Source organism: Plectropomus leopardus, chromosome 23 (genome assembly GCF_008729295.1).
Source record: "Plectropomus leopardus isolate mb chromosome 23, YSFRI_Pleo_2.0, whole genome shotgun sequence".
NCBI classification, from domain to species: Eukaryota; Metazoa; Chordata; class Actinopteri; order Perciformes; family Serranidae; genus Plectropomus; species Plectropomus leopardus.
This window is the reverse complement of record NC_056485.1, coordinates 3249760-3269388: the sequence shown is the minus strand read 5'-3', so window position 1 is coordinate 3269388 and position 19629 is coordinate 3249760. Positions and strand designations below refer to the sequence as shown.

The 19629-nt window shown below is 40.5% G+C and overlaps 1 protein-coding gene across 1 annotated transcript; it reads right to left on the bottom strand.

Annotated features, from left to right (window-relative positions):
* Positions 1-1272: 1272 nt before the first annotated feature.
* Positions 1273-18963, bottom strand: LOC121962061 (serine protease HTRA3-like). The gene is made up of 10 exons (XM_042512254.1): positions 18262-18963; positions 9905-10004; positions 9615-9747; positions 8376-8465; positions 3703-3897; positions 3515-3547; positions 3286-3400; positions 3148-3205; positions 2462-2557; positions 1273-2341 (listed from the first exon to the last, which is right to left on the bottom strand). The coding sequence occupies exons 1-10, from the start codon at positions 18674-18676 to the stop codon at positions 2173-2175; spliced, it is 1404 nt and encodes a 467-aa protein (XP_042368188.1). The 5' UTR covers positions 18677-18963; the 3' UTR covers positions 1273-2172.
* Positions 18964-19629: the final 666 nt, after the last annotated feature.

Sequence of the window (19629 nt, the reverse complement as noted above, 5' to 3'; positions counted from 1 at the left end):
CATTTAACATTCCAGTTGAATATGGTGCATTTGTAGTTTGTAGTTTAGCGTGCAGTTTAACGTGCATGGGACTAACAATCGCAACAATCCCAACAACTCTCCCCATCCTTCCAGCCATCCATCCATTCAGCATTGTATCTCATACATCCTTTTCCCCTGATTCTCCTACGAGCCCATGATGTTTACAGGCCAGATGGAATATATAATCTCTCCAGTGCGTTCTTGATCTGCCCTGTCTCTTCCCCCAGTTGGAAATGGCCAGATAACCTCAAAAACGAGGCATCCTGGAGACAGCCTGATCTAATACCTGAACCACCTTAAGTGCCTCCTTTTAACACAAAAAAGCATCTGTTCTACTCCTAGCACCTGGTTGTTTGAGCTGTTATGCTTGTTTTATAGAACCATATTCCAGTTTCAGTTTAGGGAGGCAGATACCGTTTCCACTTTTAAGGGTAGATTTACCACCTTCCTCTTTGATAAAGCTTATAATTAGGGCTGGCACAGGTTGCCTGGACCAGCCCCTAGTTAGGCTGACATAGGTTAATCTGCCGGGGGATTTTCTATGATACACTGAGCTCCTTTTTCCTTCTCTTGCTTCCTCCATCTGAAAACACTAATGTGTGTTTACTGCATTATGCTAACTCCGTTGCCTCTACGGAGAATTCCGGCTCCCTTGTTTCCTAGTTTTCCCAGATTCTGGCTGCAATCTTGGCTGCTCCTGATCATGGTGATAGCTGTGCTGGCGCTGTGACCCTGCCTTTGGTCGTGCTCATGCTGTGGCTGCACTGATACTGTACCCCCGACTCGCCCTGATGGTGGTCTTGGTTGTGCCATTGCTGTGGTCCTGTCTGAAGCTAAGCCTGTGTTCGTGCTAATGCAACCTGCCATTATTATGAACCAAGCCTCCTCTATCATTATATACGCACGGGGCTCTTATCAACACCCACAATATTATCATAGAGTGCATTTAGAACACCTATCATTATTGTAATATGACATGCGTCTGTTTCCATTATTGCTGTGCATCTCTCCCCCTTTCTTCCCCTCAGTCTTTCTCTTTCCTTTTTGTCGTAATTGTAATTCAGTTGTTATTTACGACATCTATCGCACATCTGTCCGTCCTGGAAGAGGGATCCCTCATCATCTTCTGATGCTCTTCCTGAGGTTTCTTCCTTTTTTTCCCCGTTACAGGGGTTCATTTTCTGGAGTTTTTCCTGAGGTGATGTGAGGGTCTAAGGGAAGAGGGATGTCGTATGCTGTCAAGCCCTTTGAGGCAAACTGTGTTTTGTGATAATGGGCTTTATAAATAAAATTGACTTGACTTGACTTAAAATTGACTTGACTGAATCTACCTTGCAAAGGAAACTAATTTTGGATGTTTCTATCCACATTTCTTTTAGTCATCACTCAAAGCTTATACCATTGAAGAGGGTTTAAAAGTAGATCAGCTGGTAAATCAAGAGCTTTGCTTATTCAGACTCAGCTCTCTCTTCACTACTAACTACTACCTCACTTGGATTTAGATTAAGAGAACCAGGGGAGAACCTGGTCATAGAACAGTGGAGCAACTCTTCACCCTTGTATGGATACTAAAGAGGGTCATGAAAGTTTTTTTGATGTATGCTTGTGACTATGTCCCCCTGTCAGAAAAATGCTTAAGAGCAAAATGTATTCATTTATGTGTATGTCATTTTCGCCTTCTAAAAATAGAAATTTTATCAATTCAACTATATATTCATCAACTCTGCTTTCATCTTTTCATGGTGTGCACCATAACATACTGCCTAACAGCCATTTTTGACTCATATTAACATATTTTTGAGGTACTTGTACAGTAAATGTGTCTACTGGTTGAAAAAGGTGAAAATCAAAAGGAAACTCAACATGAAAAGGGTTTGGGGTAATGCGATGTCATGTGTGTAGTTGTTCCAATGTTGACCTTGTCTGAGCAGGTGTAAATCCTTGATACCAAGACTGCATTGCACCATGTCGTCCATGGGCTTCTTTTACTTTGGCACAGTTGACAGCCAGTTACCAAAGTATCAGAACATGTGTGCGCTTGATTAAAGTTCACTGCACTGGTGCAAAGCTTCCACCATCCAATGTGTTCTTTCACAAAAATAGGGCCTTTAATGTTGGTCTAACTCTGCATGAGAGCGGTGCTTCCCATTTCTACTGCATGATAACATCAGGTTCGATGTTGAAGAGCAGGTCGTCATTGTCCCTCCTGACCTCCAGCAGTAGGGCTGTCTCCTCCTGCAGCGCCCCCTGCAGATCAGCAGTGGCCATCAAAGGTTTGCCATTCAGTTTCACAATAATGTCACCATCTTTGATACCACCTCTGGAGACAAAGAGCAGGATAAACAGAGATGTTATAGGTAAAGCATTCATTTCAATTTAGAAACAGGTAACAAACTATATACAGTTTTGTTTAAGGAATGAATAATCAAAGTAAACCTACTTCTGTGCAGGTGAGTGAGGAACGACCTCATGGACATAAATCCCACTGGTAACATTGGGGAAGTCTGGATTCTGCTGTTTTAGCTCTTCAATTAACCTGGAAAAAATAAAGATGCAGTTTCTCAAAGAAAGTGAATTATGTAACCAAATTCCAAATAACTAAATCAACTGATTTAATTCAGGAATCAACGGTTCCTGTTACAGCACATGAGGGTTCAAACATGTCTTATAATAATGTGTAAATAACACAACTTGTATGTTTTCTAGGTATTCAAGACAAGCTATAGGTAATTTTTTGACACTATTAAAAGGAAGTACGAGCTATGAGCGAGTTAGTTCAATAAGCAACTGTGTCATCAGCATAAAAAGATGCATTTCCCTCAAACAATTTAGGAAAGGTATATTATTTAGGGTATTGATGATCAGTATAATGTGAATAGAGGTGGACCAAAACTAAATCCTTGTGGGACACCTTTGCTTGTTTCAAGAGGTCTGGATTTTAATGTTGGTGCTATAACCTGCCCTGAGCTGGACAACCTGTTGTTGAAGTATGTAAACGGGCAGTAGTTGAGTATTTAGACAAAACTGAAAATGGGTTATTCTTAAATAACATCACAAGATGCAAACAGTATGTTATCTCTATTTTTCATATTTTCCATAAACACAATAATGACAGGTCAGACTTACGTTGGTGTGATGGTCAACATCCTGATTCCAATGAAACGCTTTTTTATTGACCTCACATCTGAAAGACACTCCAGTTACTCTCTGCATATTACTCAAAGGTGTTTGGTCCTGGTTCAGTGACATCATTGTTAAACTCACCTTTGCTGTGCTTGTCAAGTGAGTCATTAAGGAAACGAGTTATTCGGTCCGAGGGAATTGCAAATGAGATTCCTGCTGCAACCTTCAAGGTGTTGATGCCAATCACCTCCCCATCCTTACATACAGAGACAATTGTTGTGCAATTTATATTTTAGGTTTATCTACTGCAACCAAGCAGAGAAAGGAATTTTACAGCAGTCAGCTCTGAGGTAGGAAACCAAAAGCTCACCAGATTGACAAGAGGTCCCCCTGAATTCCCATACTGTGAAAGAAAACACAAAAAGAAACAGTATTTTGGTGTACAAAATGCACACTTCACAATACAGCAATTTTTGCGACCAAACAAATAGAAATCCCAACTGCACTACTTAAGACTTTTGACTTAGATTACATGGTTCTGCCTTGCTATATTCTCACATTGATAATAGCATCAGTTTGGATGTAGTCCATGTCGGAGTCCCTGAGGCCTAGCTCCTTGCCATCTCTCTGGGCAGTGCTGACAATGCCGGTGGTGACGGTGTTCTGCAGAGCAAAGGGGCTGCCGATTGCAACCACAAACTCCCCGGGTCTCAGGTCTGCACTGTGGCCCAGAAACAATACAGACAGTTTCTCCTGGGAGAAGACAAGAAACAAATGGTTAGATAATGCTGTAGTAGGGTAAGCATGCATGGGTATCATCAAAACAGTTATAGTACCAGTTCCAGTACATTTAAAGAGATACCAATGCTTGTAGAATACTTCATTTGATAATGTAAGTGGAGTGGCATGTAGTATAACTGTACTTCAGATTTAGTGGTGGCAACTTGGTGTGCTAAATTGTCAACGCTGACCAGGCAGATGTTGTACTGAACCGCTCAGAAAGAGGTGTGCATCTACTCAAGGATGTGAGGCTTGTGCTTATGACAATGCGAGACGTAAACATAAATGGCATCCTCCTTGGCTGACCTATAATGTTAGCTAGCTCAGAAGTGCCAGGTTAGCTAGCAGAAGCTGCATACCTCTGCGTGATGATTCAGTTGGTGGGTACAAAGAAAATTATTCCTTCATGAAACAAGGTCTGTGGATTATCTTGAGAAGTGTGTCATAATTTCTGGAAAAAGACATTGCTGTTGAGTTTTTCAAGATCAGATTTTGGGCACTTTGAGAACCACAAGCTGAGTGCCACCTATCTGCATTATATTGGAGAGAGGGCAGACATCTCTATGGCCGATATCTAACACCGATGTAATAATCCACCATAGACTCTGTATTCCCTGTTTTATTTTGTTAACCCTGGTGTTTCCTTGTTTCTGTGAGAGTTACTTCCTTTCTTTGTTCTGCAACACCTGCTTTTGATCAGCACCTATGTCTCGTATTTGGACCCCTCTCATTAGCTCACCTGTTACCAGGTGTCTTGTACTCAAGATTTCTTGCTCACCAGCTTTTCTTTTTGAGTTTTTCCACCCGTGTATGACTGCAGCCTATTTTTTTACTTTGGATTTTTCCTGTTTCTCTGCTGCTTGCCGGGTTTTTGATCCTTTGGACTGTTTCTCTGCTCTTTGCCTGCACTGTTGCTGCCATTTTACCTCCCCGTGTGTGACCTTGTGCTGGATTGAACTTTGGAACTTTGCTTTTTGAGTCTGATTTCTGCATTTGGGTCCATTCCAGTCCTAAACTTCACAACCAAAACAATCTACATTGATACATAGCACTAAAAACAGGTAAAAGGTAAGTATGTATTTTTGACTGTCTCTATAAAATGGCCACATGCATCCTACAGTACATAAAAGAGTGGTACGTTGATGCATGCTAAACCTATAAGTTAAAACCAGAGGTTGCACTGCAGTGTAAAAGAAAGTCATAAAAAATTATTGAGGTAATAACTTTTAATGTTCATCTCCATATGCTTTTGATAGTTGTGCTTTTGTTGGACTGTTAAGTGAATAGTAAAAAATGTATACAAAACTCAAGGCATATAGTGCAAAAGTAAAATAGTAAAAGTAGTAAAAAATGAACTTTCCGTTAATCTGCGCTCCAATTCAACCTCTTTCACAGCTGTGCAGCTGCTGCTCATGAATCTCCATACACCTCAATTTAAGCTTGTGCCCAAGGCCTGCATATTTCAACTTTGCACCTTCCAAAAATAAGGTCTAAAGTGTGTTAAAATAACTGTAATGTTGGTAACACACAAAAGCTTTAACTGCTATTTTAACAGTTCCAAGAAGCCACTGTGCAAGTACTGCAAATCGAGGGTATCAAACCTCAAACAACCAACAATCAACAATTCCAGCACATCTGGAACATGGTGAGGTGAGGACAAATGTGGAATAAAGTGTGGAAAACCATGAATAACAGCCATAATGATGATGACAACAGCTGTAAAACATACAAAGTCGATACAAAAACAACATTTTGGAAAGACTAAATGAACTAAAATAATACTATGCAGCTATATACTGACAACAAAGTAAGGGGAGGAAAAGAATGAATCTGACTAGAAACACATGCTCAGGAGACAGATGTGTGACGGAGGGAGAGAAGGAATGAGCAGAAAGAGTTTCTCTAAGGTGGAGTGCTTTGGATTGTGTTTCTCTCACTCCTCCCTGTCTTGGTCCTGATCCAGCTCTCTCACTTCTAATGGAGACACGTCAACCTTCGGTCATGCCGGGAACCGAGGATCAACTGATAATGTATTTTGAAAGCAGATATTTTTGCTCAGACTCAATGACCCACCCAACAGTGACTTTATCTCTACAAGCACATCTTGTGTGGCCAAGTATTACCCAAACCCACAGCAATATATATAATTTCTGGGTAAAATCCCTAAGTTTCCAGAGATACCAAATAAGGCTCTCCACCTAAATTTTGAGGAAATATTTATAAAATGATGCACAAGCATCTAGAACATTTCCATTTGATGGAATGTGACTTATTAACATATGTCCTGAGACTAAACACAACTTCATTTAACTGTTGGAACAAGATGACTAAGAACACCACTTCAAAATGTGGAAATCTTTCTTCAATATTAAAAGCCGCATGAATAATCTTTTTAAATGTGGCGGAAAGACACCAAAATATGTGGACACACACACAGCTACCTTAGAGGACCACAGTTAGATTTCATTCCATGTCATACAGAATACAAAATAGCAATTTCTCTGTTTCTCAGGAGGCTAAGTAACGTTGCCAATGTCAACGCCAATACGGCGGTGAAGCCAAGGTTCGGCAGTCGGCATTGAAGGCATTCCATGTTTATTAAACCTTGAATGATGTCGTAAGTAGGACAAAGACAACCAATTAATCTGTGTAGAAATTTCCTCAAGTCATGTCAGCACCTTTGGTTTCTTTGGAGGGGACTTGACTTTTTCAATATTTAACCAAAACCTTGATCTATGTGAAGTATTTTTGTCGCCTAGCCAGATACATGGGGATTTAATTTAAAAAAATATCACTGAAAAAAATGAATATATAGGTAACATGCACAACATGCCTGGTTTATTTTGCTGTGGCCAGTATCAGCCCAGAAAATCAGCAAATGTCTACAACTTTAGCTGGGAAGTGACGTAAGAGCAGCACACTGTGAAAATCCCCCCGAAATCCCTGAGGTGGTATGAGCTGTGGATGTGCTGGAAGTATTTGGTGTCACCCCCGGGGGAAGGTTTGGATTCTGACTGTGGTCCATAACCCCACCCTATTAACACCACTGTGAACCTGGACACATGTATGACACACACTGTAAAGTCAAACACACACTGCTGACCTTGATAAAATGCCACAAACGAGTCATTACCCTGCTGGAGTGTCACTGTGCTAATGGAGGCCATGAGGCGGGCGGATCCAAGTTGGCCTCATCATTGTAAACAGACACTGTTTTGTTCACGTCCAATGTTTCTCCTTCAGGCCAAACAGACATGCTGAATGCATTTTTTAATCTAAAAAAAAAAATCCACTTTGCCAAGCCTTTGTTTAAAGGGGTTTGAACCAGCACTGTTCTCACTGGGTATTCTTCCTCTCTTTTTTTACTGATGCTTGTTACTGTAAAGCCTGGGGCCATTAAAGTGTTTTTTTCCGTAGCTGTAAATGGCAGGTACTCTTCAGGAAATGTCCAGCTGGGAGCGCTTGAGAGCAACTCAGAGGTGCAGCGTTTCTTCTGCTGTGGCGCTTTGGTTTTATCTGGTTGCAATGATATGAAATATCCAAAGTTAAAATGACGGTGCAAGGTAGAGGACTTGCTTGTGATGAAGGGAGGGCTAGTTTTGGCAACAAAACTAGGTTAAATATAGAACAAAATCATATTGTGGGTTAAAATAAGTATATTTATATCCTAACGTGATGTAAATAGGTGACGTTACCTCAAAACAAAGGGGATTTTTGGTTTCATACAGGCCACAATCTGCGTTCTCTGTGGTGAAAGTCCTGTTGTTTTAGACCAGTCCACAACCTGCCCTATTCAGACTGTTTTTCTCTTCATATTACCAACATTCTTCTTTTAATTTAAGACTGGGACCTCTCTGTGAGTTTCCCTTCCAAAATCCAAGGATATGGCACAAAGACAACTTCAATCTACAGTGTTAACAACAGACAACACTCTGGCCTGACGCTCTTTTCTTGGAGAGTATGGTTTTCCAATCTTCACTTCAGTTGTACACCAGATGTTGATGTCATACACATCTGGTTAGGAGCTTTTAGCTGCATGCCACGAGTAAAGCTGAAACGTCCAGTCCAGTACTTCAGTACTGTTTGTTTACTTTCTGTTGCTAATTTCACATTTTGTTTGAATGAAGGGATGGAAATTTATTAAACCCATCTCTGGAATGTATAACAAATGATCCACAAGACATGTAGAACAGTCTGATGGAACTGAGTTTAGGTTGTTCACTCATTGTAAACACATCCTTTCCCTTTAGAGCACATCCTAAGAGAGGAAACCAAGTTTAAACAAATGAAACATTCACTCTGATGCATACCTCCACTTTACCTCCACAAGTACAGTTTTACTGAGAAGTTCTATGTTGCTGTCTCAATGGTCTGGCTCAAACTGGCAGCAAATTAAGTTCATTTTCTTATTTCCTGCTTATTGAGAAAATCCCATACAGCAGTGCACCCACCTGTGTATTGATTTTGATTGTAGCAATGTCTGACTTTTTGTCAATGTCTTTGATGCTGGCTTCATAGACATCACCATTATGCATCTGGACCTGCAGGAATTAAAGAATGAGATTTTAACAAATGTAACATCTCAAATAAAACCTAATGGGAAGCAAAGGATTTGGCTTGATTCATTTCTATGAGGTTAGCTTTGTATTGGGCACAGTATATTTCTTCAAGTAGAGTTAGTACCATACTGTAAGAGCCTTATAAACTAACCTATGTTGTTTTTGAGCCAGCTGTGGTTCAGCCAAAAATCAGTTCTGAAAGCCATAGCTGATATTTTGAACTTGCAAATAGACAGTATGCAGTGACAATGTTAAACTTTGATAAATTTGCTAAAAGTTGACATTTAGATCAAAACCTTATTCTTACGATGGTGGATAAATCCATTAAACAATATTGGCAATATATATTTTCTTGTTACAATTCCCAAACTGACAATAAAGATGTCAAACTTGTACACTTGTGAAAAATCTGATGGTAATGTCTCACTAAAATCAGTTATATCTGGTCTACAGTCAATAAGTAATCAGCTTAAATGCTAACCTGTTCTGATACATTCTCAATAGGGACTACATCATTTATGCAGGACACTGTGGTTGCTTTGGTGAAAACGCACTAAATGTCCATAACTTACTCATTTTGCGACAAGTTGGACAAAGTGTTGTGTGACTGTTCAATATTTTGCCCCACGGAAGGAGACGTGTTGGATTCTGCCGACAGCAACATCTCAAGCTGTACCAGCTGACAATGGCTGACAAGACTAGAGAGAGACTAGAGTGTGGACATAATAACTGTGTGCATGGCACTTTGACATTCTAGCGTAAGTGACGTAGGCATTTCCAAAAACTGAACACAAGTGGTCAGCTGGAGACAAATACTCGACACAGGTGTTAACAATGATGTGTCTCAGCTGTCCGCTTGCACTCAGAGCGCTGAAATGCGTTACAAAACCAATCATGAACAGGCTCTTAAAGGCATATTGCAACATTTTGGGAAATTCAAATCCATACTAAGGTCATTTGTGCATTAAGATCAGAGCAGGATGTAGTTAACCTAACTCAGAATTAAGACTGGAAGCGGGAGAAACAGCTAGCCCGAGGCTGTCCAGAGTTCAAAAGTACACCTACCAACTCCTCTGTGGCTGTGTAAAATAAAGCATACATCATTTATGTGCAAAAGCAGTACTTCAGTACCTTGAGATGCTGTTGACCGGACACTGGTGTGGTGCTGGAGACCACATGGGCGTTGGTAACAATCAGTCCGTTATCTGACATTACAAACCCAGATCCACTCGACAGAGGGATGTTCCGACCAAACAAAGGATGCCTGGGTTGTGATTAGAAACATCAGTAAGTTTTAGTCTTGGTTGGCCTATGTCTAAATACGTAAGGTTAGGCACCACTTTAATAAGGATGTTACATCTACCTAATAAAACCCTTTTGAAACCCCCACAAACACACACACACATATACAGAGTCAGTACCTGAGGAAGAGTTCGATGTGGACCACAGCAGGAGCAATTTTCTCCACCACATCAGCTATAAAGTTGAACTTGTAACGAGGGCTGGCAGCATGTGAAGGACCTATACTGGCAAGAAGAATTATGTATTTTAATAACCAGTCAGCAGTTTCAGTTAGGAATTACTTCCACACTGGCATTATTTAACAGAATGTTGAACAGTTTTGGCAATACACTTAGTACGATTAGCAAAGATTTCTCAGTTTTGGCATCACTCAGAAGTCCATCCAACCTGCTAAAATGAATAGGATTAAAGAAAAGAAACAACTGGGTACCAATCTTATGTAGATAAGATTGGTGCATAATATTGTGTTGACTAATGATGTGAAACCAATATACTGTAATATAAATAGAAAATAGCATAGGATCAAGAATAGAGCCTTGTGGCACCCCGCAAAGCACTGGGTGGACAGTGGATGAATAGTTTCTTGTCGAGACAGAAAACTAGGTTAGTATGAAATAAACCACGAGGACACCATGGTGTTAAGATCAGAACCATAGACACTAACCCACAGTACTTTAATACGAAAGCACTAACACTGAGCACCTGCATTGATCATAGCGGCACAAAGTAGTCTTAGTGCTGTGATGCTGAAAAAAAGCCAATTAAAAAGAATTTTTTTTAAATGAACACTTTTTGTGAAGTGCTGTTGATAATAGTGAACAGATTTGGACAAACAGTAATAACCTCTTTTTCTAGTTTTTACCTACACAGTGAGATACAAATCTATCAGCTACCACACTCCTTTTTGGTGGAACCATCATCCAGTTTCGGTCTGGGAGGCAGATACCATCTCCATATTTAAGTGTACACTAAATACTTTTCTGTTGAATAACTAAAGCTGGCTCAGGCTTGCCTTGGACCAGCTAGCAGGGGACATTCCCACAACACTGGCTAACATTACCTACAATTTGCATCAATGTCTTGAAGAAAACATTTTAATCTAATGTTCAAAGAACACTTCAGATAATGTCCCAACAAAGTTAAATGCTAAGACGTAACATTTTGACTGCATCATTGTGATGATGTTTTTGTGATGTTGAGAGGTGACAGATCAAAAAAAAGAAAGAACATTTCAAAAGTTACATTCAGAACATGTTATTGAGGACTGAGATTACAGACTTTTAAAAAACATTTTAATATTTTTTGATGTTTATAGAGAATAGTATTATAACTTTAAGAAGAACATTCTGGGAACTAAAAGAAAATTTGCTGCTGAAAATGTTACTAAAACATTGCATTAGTTGCTTTGTACTATTCTCAAAGTGTTCTTAGAGCGAAACATTGCTAGCTGTTTGGGGGCAAAATGTGATTTGTGATAATGGGCTTCATAAATAACACTGACTTGACTTTGAGCCTTTATACTTAACAGCCTCTGATAGTGACACTTACAATAAACCTTTTTTTCCTGAACGCTCTGATTTTATTCCTGAAATATGCAGTCAACACAGTCACGTGTAAAGACAGTAAATCTGTGTCAGGACACTGCAAACCAATCTCCTCTGTTCCACCACCCAAACATTAGCAAACCCACCTGATGGCACAAACTTGGCAACTCTCTTGGAAAACTAAAGTTTGCATTGCCGGGGCCTACCAGTAATAATGAGTTACATGTTTTCTCTACAGCTGCACTGTACGCTGCTGAGCCAAGACAGCCTTTGAGGAAATTGTGGTTTGTGATTTTAGACTGAAAAGAGAATCTCAAATGACAGACAAAATCCAACCAAAGGCTAAGGCCAGTGGGTTTAAGTCGTAACATTAGCATTTTTTACAAATTCACATTTCTTATTATGGCCAACCTGATACAATTGCTGGTGAAAATAATTGGAGGCTGTCATTACTGTCTTTAAGAGGCTGTGGCGTGCTTTTTTAAGATAGCGCAGGGGCAAGTAAGTAAAGCTTTATTTATATAGCACTTTTTAAAAGACACAGTTACAAAGCGCTTCACACACACATACGTGTACCTAAAATAAATGAATGAAGTTCAAATAAATTATAATATAAAGTACTGTGCAATGAGAGGCTCTATAGAAAGGCTTGTTGATAAAGGTGGGCTTATGTAAAGTGCTCAAAATGGTCCAAGGATTCAGCAAATGTGGACTGGGGAAGATATTTCTCAGGCTCAGAGCTAAAACAGCAACAGCACTATTACCCTTTTGTTTTGCATTTGGAGCAGGGGGTGGATAAAAGGCCAAGATTTGAGGATTGAAGTGGTCAAGAAGTAGAATAAGGAACAAGGAGGTCAGAAATGTAACCGGGGGCCAGGTTGTGCAGTGCCGTATTGTAATCAACAGGATTTTGTTGATTATTCTGAATTTTACAGCGAGCCTATGGAGGGATGCAAGAACGAGTGTTATGTGGGATCGACGATTTGTCCTAGACAGTTTTTTTGGCAGCTGCGTTTTAAACCAATTGTAAATTATTTAGAGCAACTTCCCACCTACCAGGGAACGTTTTCATAACATTAGCTAACGTTACCTAAAATTTCAAGTTAATTTAATGTACAAAGAACCTTTTAGGGATGCTTATCATTTCAGATAATGTCCCTATAAGGTTAAAAGCTAACTAAGATGTAACGTTATAACTGTAACTTTCTGAGGATGTTTTGGTGATGTTGAGAGGTGACAATGTCACCAAAACATCCTCAGAATGTTGCAGTTATAACGTTATGTCTTAGTCAGCATTTAACCTTACAGGAACATTATTTGAAATGATAAACATCCTTAAAATCTTCTTTGAACATTAGATTAAAATATTTTCTTTAAAACGTTATTGCAAATTGTGGAAATGCTTCCTGCTAGCTGGGAATGAGAATATCCTGTTGCATTTTACACAGTCATTTGATCCACTGGTCATAAACAAATATTGACTATTGCAGCTTTAATTTCCATAGTGCTCATAGATCACCATGGCAGGAGTATGGCCCGCTGACACAGGCCATGTCTTGAAATATGAAAAGTCAAAAGGTTTTTCCATTAGCAAGGTAATGTAGACTTCCACAGAGAGAAAACGCTGCTATAGCTGCTGCTAGAGAGCTCAAATAAACGACTTTCTCTTTGTGTGAGGATTCTTCCCCAGAGAGAGACGCACTGACCAGATGGAGAGTGTTTCAAACAGCACATGTGAAGCTTTCATGACCTGTGTGGAGTTTGAATCACTTACATCAGTGACAGACTCAAGAAAACTGAAATATACTGAATACGATCACATGAACCATAAGTTAATAGGTGCTACATTATAGGCAGCTGGACTTGCTTGACTTTCTTGAAGATCTTCTGCCTCTTATTTGCGTGACCTCTTTAGTTTTAGCCTCTTCAGTTCAGTTTAGAGCTAAAAAAGCCACTCAGATGAGAGATGAAACGTCTTCAAGAAACTCAAGCAAGTCCAGTTGCCTCTGGCCATGAGCGATAACTGAGAATCTTTGCCAACATATGAACCACAAGGTTTTAGAGGCAGACAACTACTGATTTTCCAAAAAATAAAACCCCTTCTTAGAAAGAATTGATTAATTGTTGCCTTGATAATTTGGGGCAATTTTCTCTAAACTCTAGTACTAATCTCAATGGGCATGATGGACCATTTACCAACCAATTTGGGAGTTGGGACTTGCAGGTCAGTCACCCATATATTTTTAGTTTAGTTAAGTACCACGCCTTTAATGCTCCAGTGACCTGTGTGTGTGTGTGTGTGTGTGTGTGTGTGTGTGTGTGAGAGAGTGTTTGTGTGTGTGTGTGTGTGTGTGTGTGTGCCAGCCACGCACCCTTTAAACCCAGACAAAATAAACGGTTTGTGATCAAAGGGGAATGTAAATAGAGTCGGCCACAACTCTGGGCCACAGGGACTTCCTCTTCCCTCTGTTGATATCTCTCACTGGTATATTCTGTGTGTGTGTGTGTGTTTCAGATGATTGTAACCTTCTGAGTGAGGACTGAGTTGATGACTGTAGCAGTAGCAATCTGTTTCATTCATCAGCACCAAACAGAGGGTCCGTCTGTCTTTCTGTCCATCCAACACAACATGTCCCAACATCCATACAACAACACATGACTTATGTTAGGACTACCTCAGTATCCAGTTGGTATGGGCCCAAAATGGGCATCTTATCCGGGGCCCACTTAGGTAAACCCACCTATATGGGCAATTGGCCATTATGGAACATGTGGACAGGGCCCATTTTCAGCCTATTTACCAGCCACATGGGCCCCACATACAAACATGACAGACTGGCATGACATTAACTGTAGATATGTAATGTCCTCAAATGATTCCAAATGGTTTGGTTCATAACCTCTGTCTATTCATTTGGCATCAGCCTAAGGAAACATCTTCAACAAAATTCTCTAAAACAGGGGACAATGTAACATACTGAACACACCGCAGAATGAACCCTTTCTATTTCCCTTTGTCAAGCCGTACTAGCAGTAGCTAAAAAACACCACTTTATATAATGCGAATGTGAGATTCTGTTTTTGTGTCCAATTCCTGTTTTATTTTGAAATTTCTTGTCATTGTGTTTAGTGCTGCTCTCACTTCCTGGGTTTTCCCGCCTTTGTTGATGACCTCGTGTGTTTCACCTGTGTCTTGTTTCTCTCACCTGTGTGCAGTTAGTAATCAGCCTTTGTGTAATTAAAGCCCAGTGTTTCCCCCATTCAGTTTCCACATTGTTGCTGTAGAGTTCATGCTTTCTTGCTTTTTTTCCCCCCTGTTTGATTGTCTGTTTTTTGACTCTGCTTGGAGTTAGGGATTTGTGTTTCTTGTGTGATTTCTGCCATTGCAGACTGTCTTCACATGTATGACCCCTAAAGATTTGGATCTGATAAACTGTTTTGGGTGTTTGGTGCTTTTCTCTGGAACTGAATCCTAGTTTTGTGAAAAATAGTTACAGTGAAATTCATCACGGGAATCATTTAAAATGTTCAACTATTACTCATTTTAAAAAAAAATGTATTTCTGTGTTGTGACGTTTGTGTTTAGTCTTTTGTCATCAGTTGCCTCAATGAGCACGTGAAAACTAAGCGGCAGCCTCAGAGGCTGAAAAACGAAGTCAATGTGGATGTGCCAAAAACTGCAGTTCCTTATGGCTAATCCCAATAGACCTCCATGTTGAAATGCCAACCTTACAGCATAAGTAAACCTGTTTACAGCCTGGTGCAAAAACGTTTTACATACATTCTTTATTTTATAGTCTTTGATAAAAAAAAAAAAAACACACATAGACAAAAGGCCATTTAGCCATTTGAAACCTGAGCAAATTAATTTGGCAATCCGCAACTTAAAAAGTCATGGCCCAAAAACTAGCAAGAAAAAGTTACAAGAAAATTACCTTAAAAAAAAGTACTGAAAATTGAAAAAAAAAGTATAATAATACTAATAACGTTTTTAGGACATTTCCCTTTTTTAAACCCCCCCCCCCCCCGATTTTTAGGGCATTTTCTTGTCACCTTTTGCTAATTTCGTGCAATTAGTTAAATTTTCCATTTCAAAGGGTTAATAGTGGTCTGAACACAGCACAAGAAAACTGATGTCGATCTGAGTTGTAGCTTGTATTTCTGTGAAATTTTGTGCCAGAAGTGTCCACTGAGGATAGAAAATGAATAAAAAGAGAAATTAAAGAGCTACTAAACAGCCACATTGATGCACGACAGAACTCGGGACACTGTATATTCTCACAAATGCACAAAGAGCTTCAACCTTATAAAACTTTAAACTAAACGTAACAAACTGGGAAGTGGATTTTCCCGGTGAACGGAAATAAGCTGAACTCAGTGACTGCAGGAGACGAAGCCAAACACTGACGGTCTACCTTTGTTTGGAACAGTGTGGTGAGTGTGTTTGGCTGCAGTCTGTGTGAAACACTTCCTCCAAGCAGCGGTCATGCTCTACTTTTACAAGTTTAGTAAACGGCAGGAGAGTACAGACTGCGTGGTGAGAGAGAGACGGAGAGAATGTGGGACAGATGGAGAGAGTAAAACAGCATGGAGGGATGGAAGGATGATTTTATAGCCTGTAACCTTTGCTTTAGAATGGAGACAGTAGTCTGAATGAGAAACACGTAAGAAGTGAGGACAGCAGAAGGACTGTGAAACAACACATGCTGCCATGAATCTACAACATACTGGCCGTGTGTGTGTGTGTGTGTGTGTGCGTGTGTGTGTAGAGTAAAACTATGTCAGTTACCACCTAGGTCACCATATTTATTGACAGTGTATTTTCGCTTTACTGTAGCTCAGTGTTTACTTAGCTTGGAGACATTTCAGTGCTGCTGTTAATTAACACCTGGTGCCATATGGGTTTCAAAGGGTCACATGACTGGAAATCAGTGGGGCACAAAGGAAAGTGAGGGTTCTCTGCCACTGAACCTGAAGTTTTGGTCAAAGGAACCAGTAAAAATATTTTAGTGTTGCAATCAATCGCAGTCTTCTTCCTGAAAGACAGGAAAGGCTAGATGAAGTTCAAGGTCTGGTGCCTATCAGGTTAAAAAAAAATCATTTTCTAAGACTTCAGTTGTTAAACATGACTCTGTTTGGATAAACACAGCTAAGCCTCTCTCTGAAACACTGTTGGAGACCAATGGCATTTTCAGAAGTGCTTGTGGTGAAACATGGTGTTTTTCTAACCATAACTGAGTGGTTTTTTTTGCCTGAACCTAACCACACGTTAACCACAGCTTTGTCACAACATAAAATTGGAAGTTTCAATATATCCGCTACATATAACACATACAAATTTAACCTGCCCATGCTTTGCAGAAACTTACAATGCCAGTTTTGGTCAGTGGGTTAAACTGGTGGCTTTCCATCTATCAGCCTCACTCTTTACCATGGTTGGTCAACACCATGCACTATTACTGTAATTATAATGATATGAGCGCGACAAATGATAAAATTCTGTAAACAGATGTCGATGACCTGCTACTGCTGTACATTGTGAGAAGGTTAAGGAGAAACACAGAGAAAATTAGAAGAATATGGGTTCATGAAATTCTTCAAAGATGACAGGAATTGGGAGAATCAAACATATTAGGACCAATGTTGGATGTAATGTCTAAATAAGACCGACTCTGATTGGCTAGAAGTATTTCAATCATACATGAAATCATTTTTTTAAAAATTAAAAAATAATCTTTTTATAGTTATAATTCTAGTAATCGTTCTTGGTGTGGACGGGCCTTAAGAGACTTATATCAGCTAGTTCCCATTTCCCAAGACAAGTCCCTACAGACTACTAGCTACTGCCTAGAAACATGCACTGAAACATAGAGCCAAAGTAACATTGCCATCTCTTGAGCCATGCTGTCGTGTCGCTAATAATCTCATAACCGAAGTCAGAAACCTCGAGAATATTCTTACATTCACCCATGATAAACCATAAGTAATACGCCAAGTTATCCTCTACCAACACCATACACATCTGCATTGATCTCATATAAGTCTAAAAGCAGTGTGGACTGCTGGGATCTTTTAAGTTTACAGAGGGACCCCCTCCTTCTCTGTTCAGGAAAGAAACTATCTGAGCTCCCCCAGAGCTCAGATAGAATCTCCTCTTACTTGAAGGAGCTCCACTCTCTGACGGAAACGTTGTTTACAGAGCGAGGCCTGCACATGAACTCTGTGTTTGGGTTGAGGAATTATTCTGGGTCAGTCTGCAGGACAGAATAACAACTTTTTACAGGAGGTGTGGTTAATTCCCACCGTCTGCTCGTTCCAAATGACTGGCTCTGGTGTTCTTTAACAGGCTGTTAAACCTGCACCTGCCCCCCCAACCACTGTTTATTAGTGCTGTGAAGCATTACTCTGCTGTTATTAATCTGCCTCTTAATAATGTGAAGACACAGGAGCAAAGCCACAGGGCGGTTTATTGATGTGGGGGCAGAAGGGGCCTGCCCGCACTCTTCTGATGAGTCAACATGATATTGTTGGAAACACATTTTTACTGTAGTTGCACTAGATGGGGGTTCATTGTTGGTCTTAGAAATCATAGTTTGCAATATAACTTTTATTGTAACTGAACTACTAAAGTGCAAAAGTTATTCTTTTTCTGGTGTTTTTTGTTAACAAACTCTTTCATGAGCATTTCCACCAATTACATGACAATGGATTGTAATCAGTTTTGTGATCTGGCTAACAGTATGGCTGATTTCCATTACAGATTTGCACAAAAAAAAATCTATCTATCTATATTTTTTATCATTATTATTTTTAATTAATGTAGTTATGTGAAGGGCTCCTCTTAGGGTCCCACAAATCTTTCCTCCGGCCCTGTCTGGTGCTTCCTATAGTCTCTTGTTCGCCAAATGAAGCCACCAATGCGTAAATCGTACCTGTGCCGGCGTCACACGGTCCCCTCTGGCTCTGGCTGATGCCCGGCAGTCCCTGCTGCTGCGCCTTCCTGCTGGTCGCCTTCAGCTGGCACACGTTGCCGTACGTCTTCCCGTCGCTGCCGCACACTTCGTGGCTGTACTTGCACCGACAGAACCCCTTGGAGAGCCGCTTGCCCGCCGGGTGTTTGCACTCCAGCCCGTCCCCGCACGGCAGGTCGTCCTTACGGCCACACGGCTCGCCCTCTCCCTGCGCGCACACCAGGCAGCAGTTGCAGCGGTCTGGGACGTAGCCGCTGGGGCAGCTAGGACTCGGACAGGTACTCACATCGCACCGCGTGGGACACTTGTCTTTAGGCTCAGCGCTGGCAGACTCCCTGAGGTACAGGAGCACAGCTGTGCACAGGAGGATTTGCATTTTTAAAGATGGTGAGCGGATAGAAACTAAGAGAGCCTGAACAGAAGTTTACGCGTGGATCATATTCCCTGCCTCCGCACTGCTCACCACTTTCTGCAGACTTAAAAGGTGGAAATCCTCATACACGAAAGACAGCAAGAAAGATGTCTTCTAAATACTGCAAAATGCATCAGAGTAAAGCAGTCCTTAGAAAATGGACTGTGCAGCTTAAATTGCAGCCGTGCGTAATTGTGCGTCCAAACGCGATAGCGCACCAGTTGTAGGCTGAGTATCAGAGGATACTTCTATCCGTCCTTGCGCGTCCACTCAGTGTGCAGGCTGAGCGCCTCTAGCAGTGAAGCCGGCCGGAGAGAGGGGGGAGATGTGAGGAGATGTGCGGTCCTGGAGGCGTGGCGCCAGAGCTCAGAGTCACATTTCGGAAACATCTGTTACCGTGAATGACCTCAGAATCAGACCTTAAGTGAAATTCTCTCCAATATTTCTGCCAAGTCTAATGAGGACAGTAAGAGGGAGGGCAGGTGCCAGGGCCGCAGCTCAAGTTTAAAATGCAGGGGTCATGAGTGCAACAAGCCCCCCTCACCGACCTCTTTTTTGAAACCTGGATCAGCATCAGCTTTCTTGTGCTGCATTCAGATGCCTTTCACAAGCTATTTGGCCCCTTTAAAACGTGACTAAATTGGTCTGATTTCTTTTGATATGAGGGGCATGACCAACATGGCAAGCAACAAACAACAAATAAGTAAAATATGACAAGAAAATTACCCCAAAAATGTTTTAAAATGAGGGGAGGATTATTAGATAATTATCCAAAAAACAGGGGAAAAAATCCCCCAAACATCATTTATAATTGTAATAATTTTATATTCAAAATCAGGTTACAGAAAAAAATAGATTTTTTATTTTATTTCTTTCTTTCTTATTACCAGGAAATCTTATTGTAATTTCTTTTAACA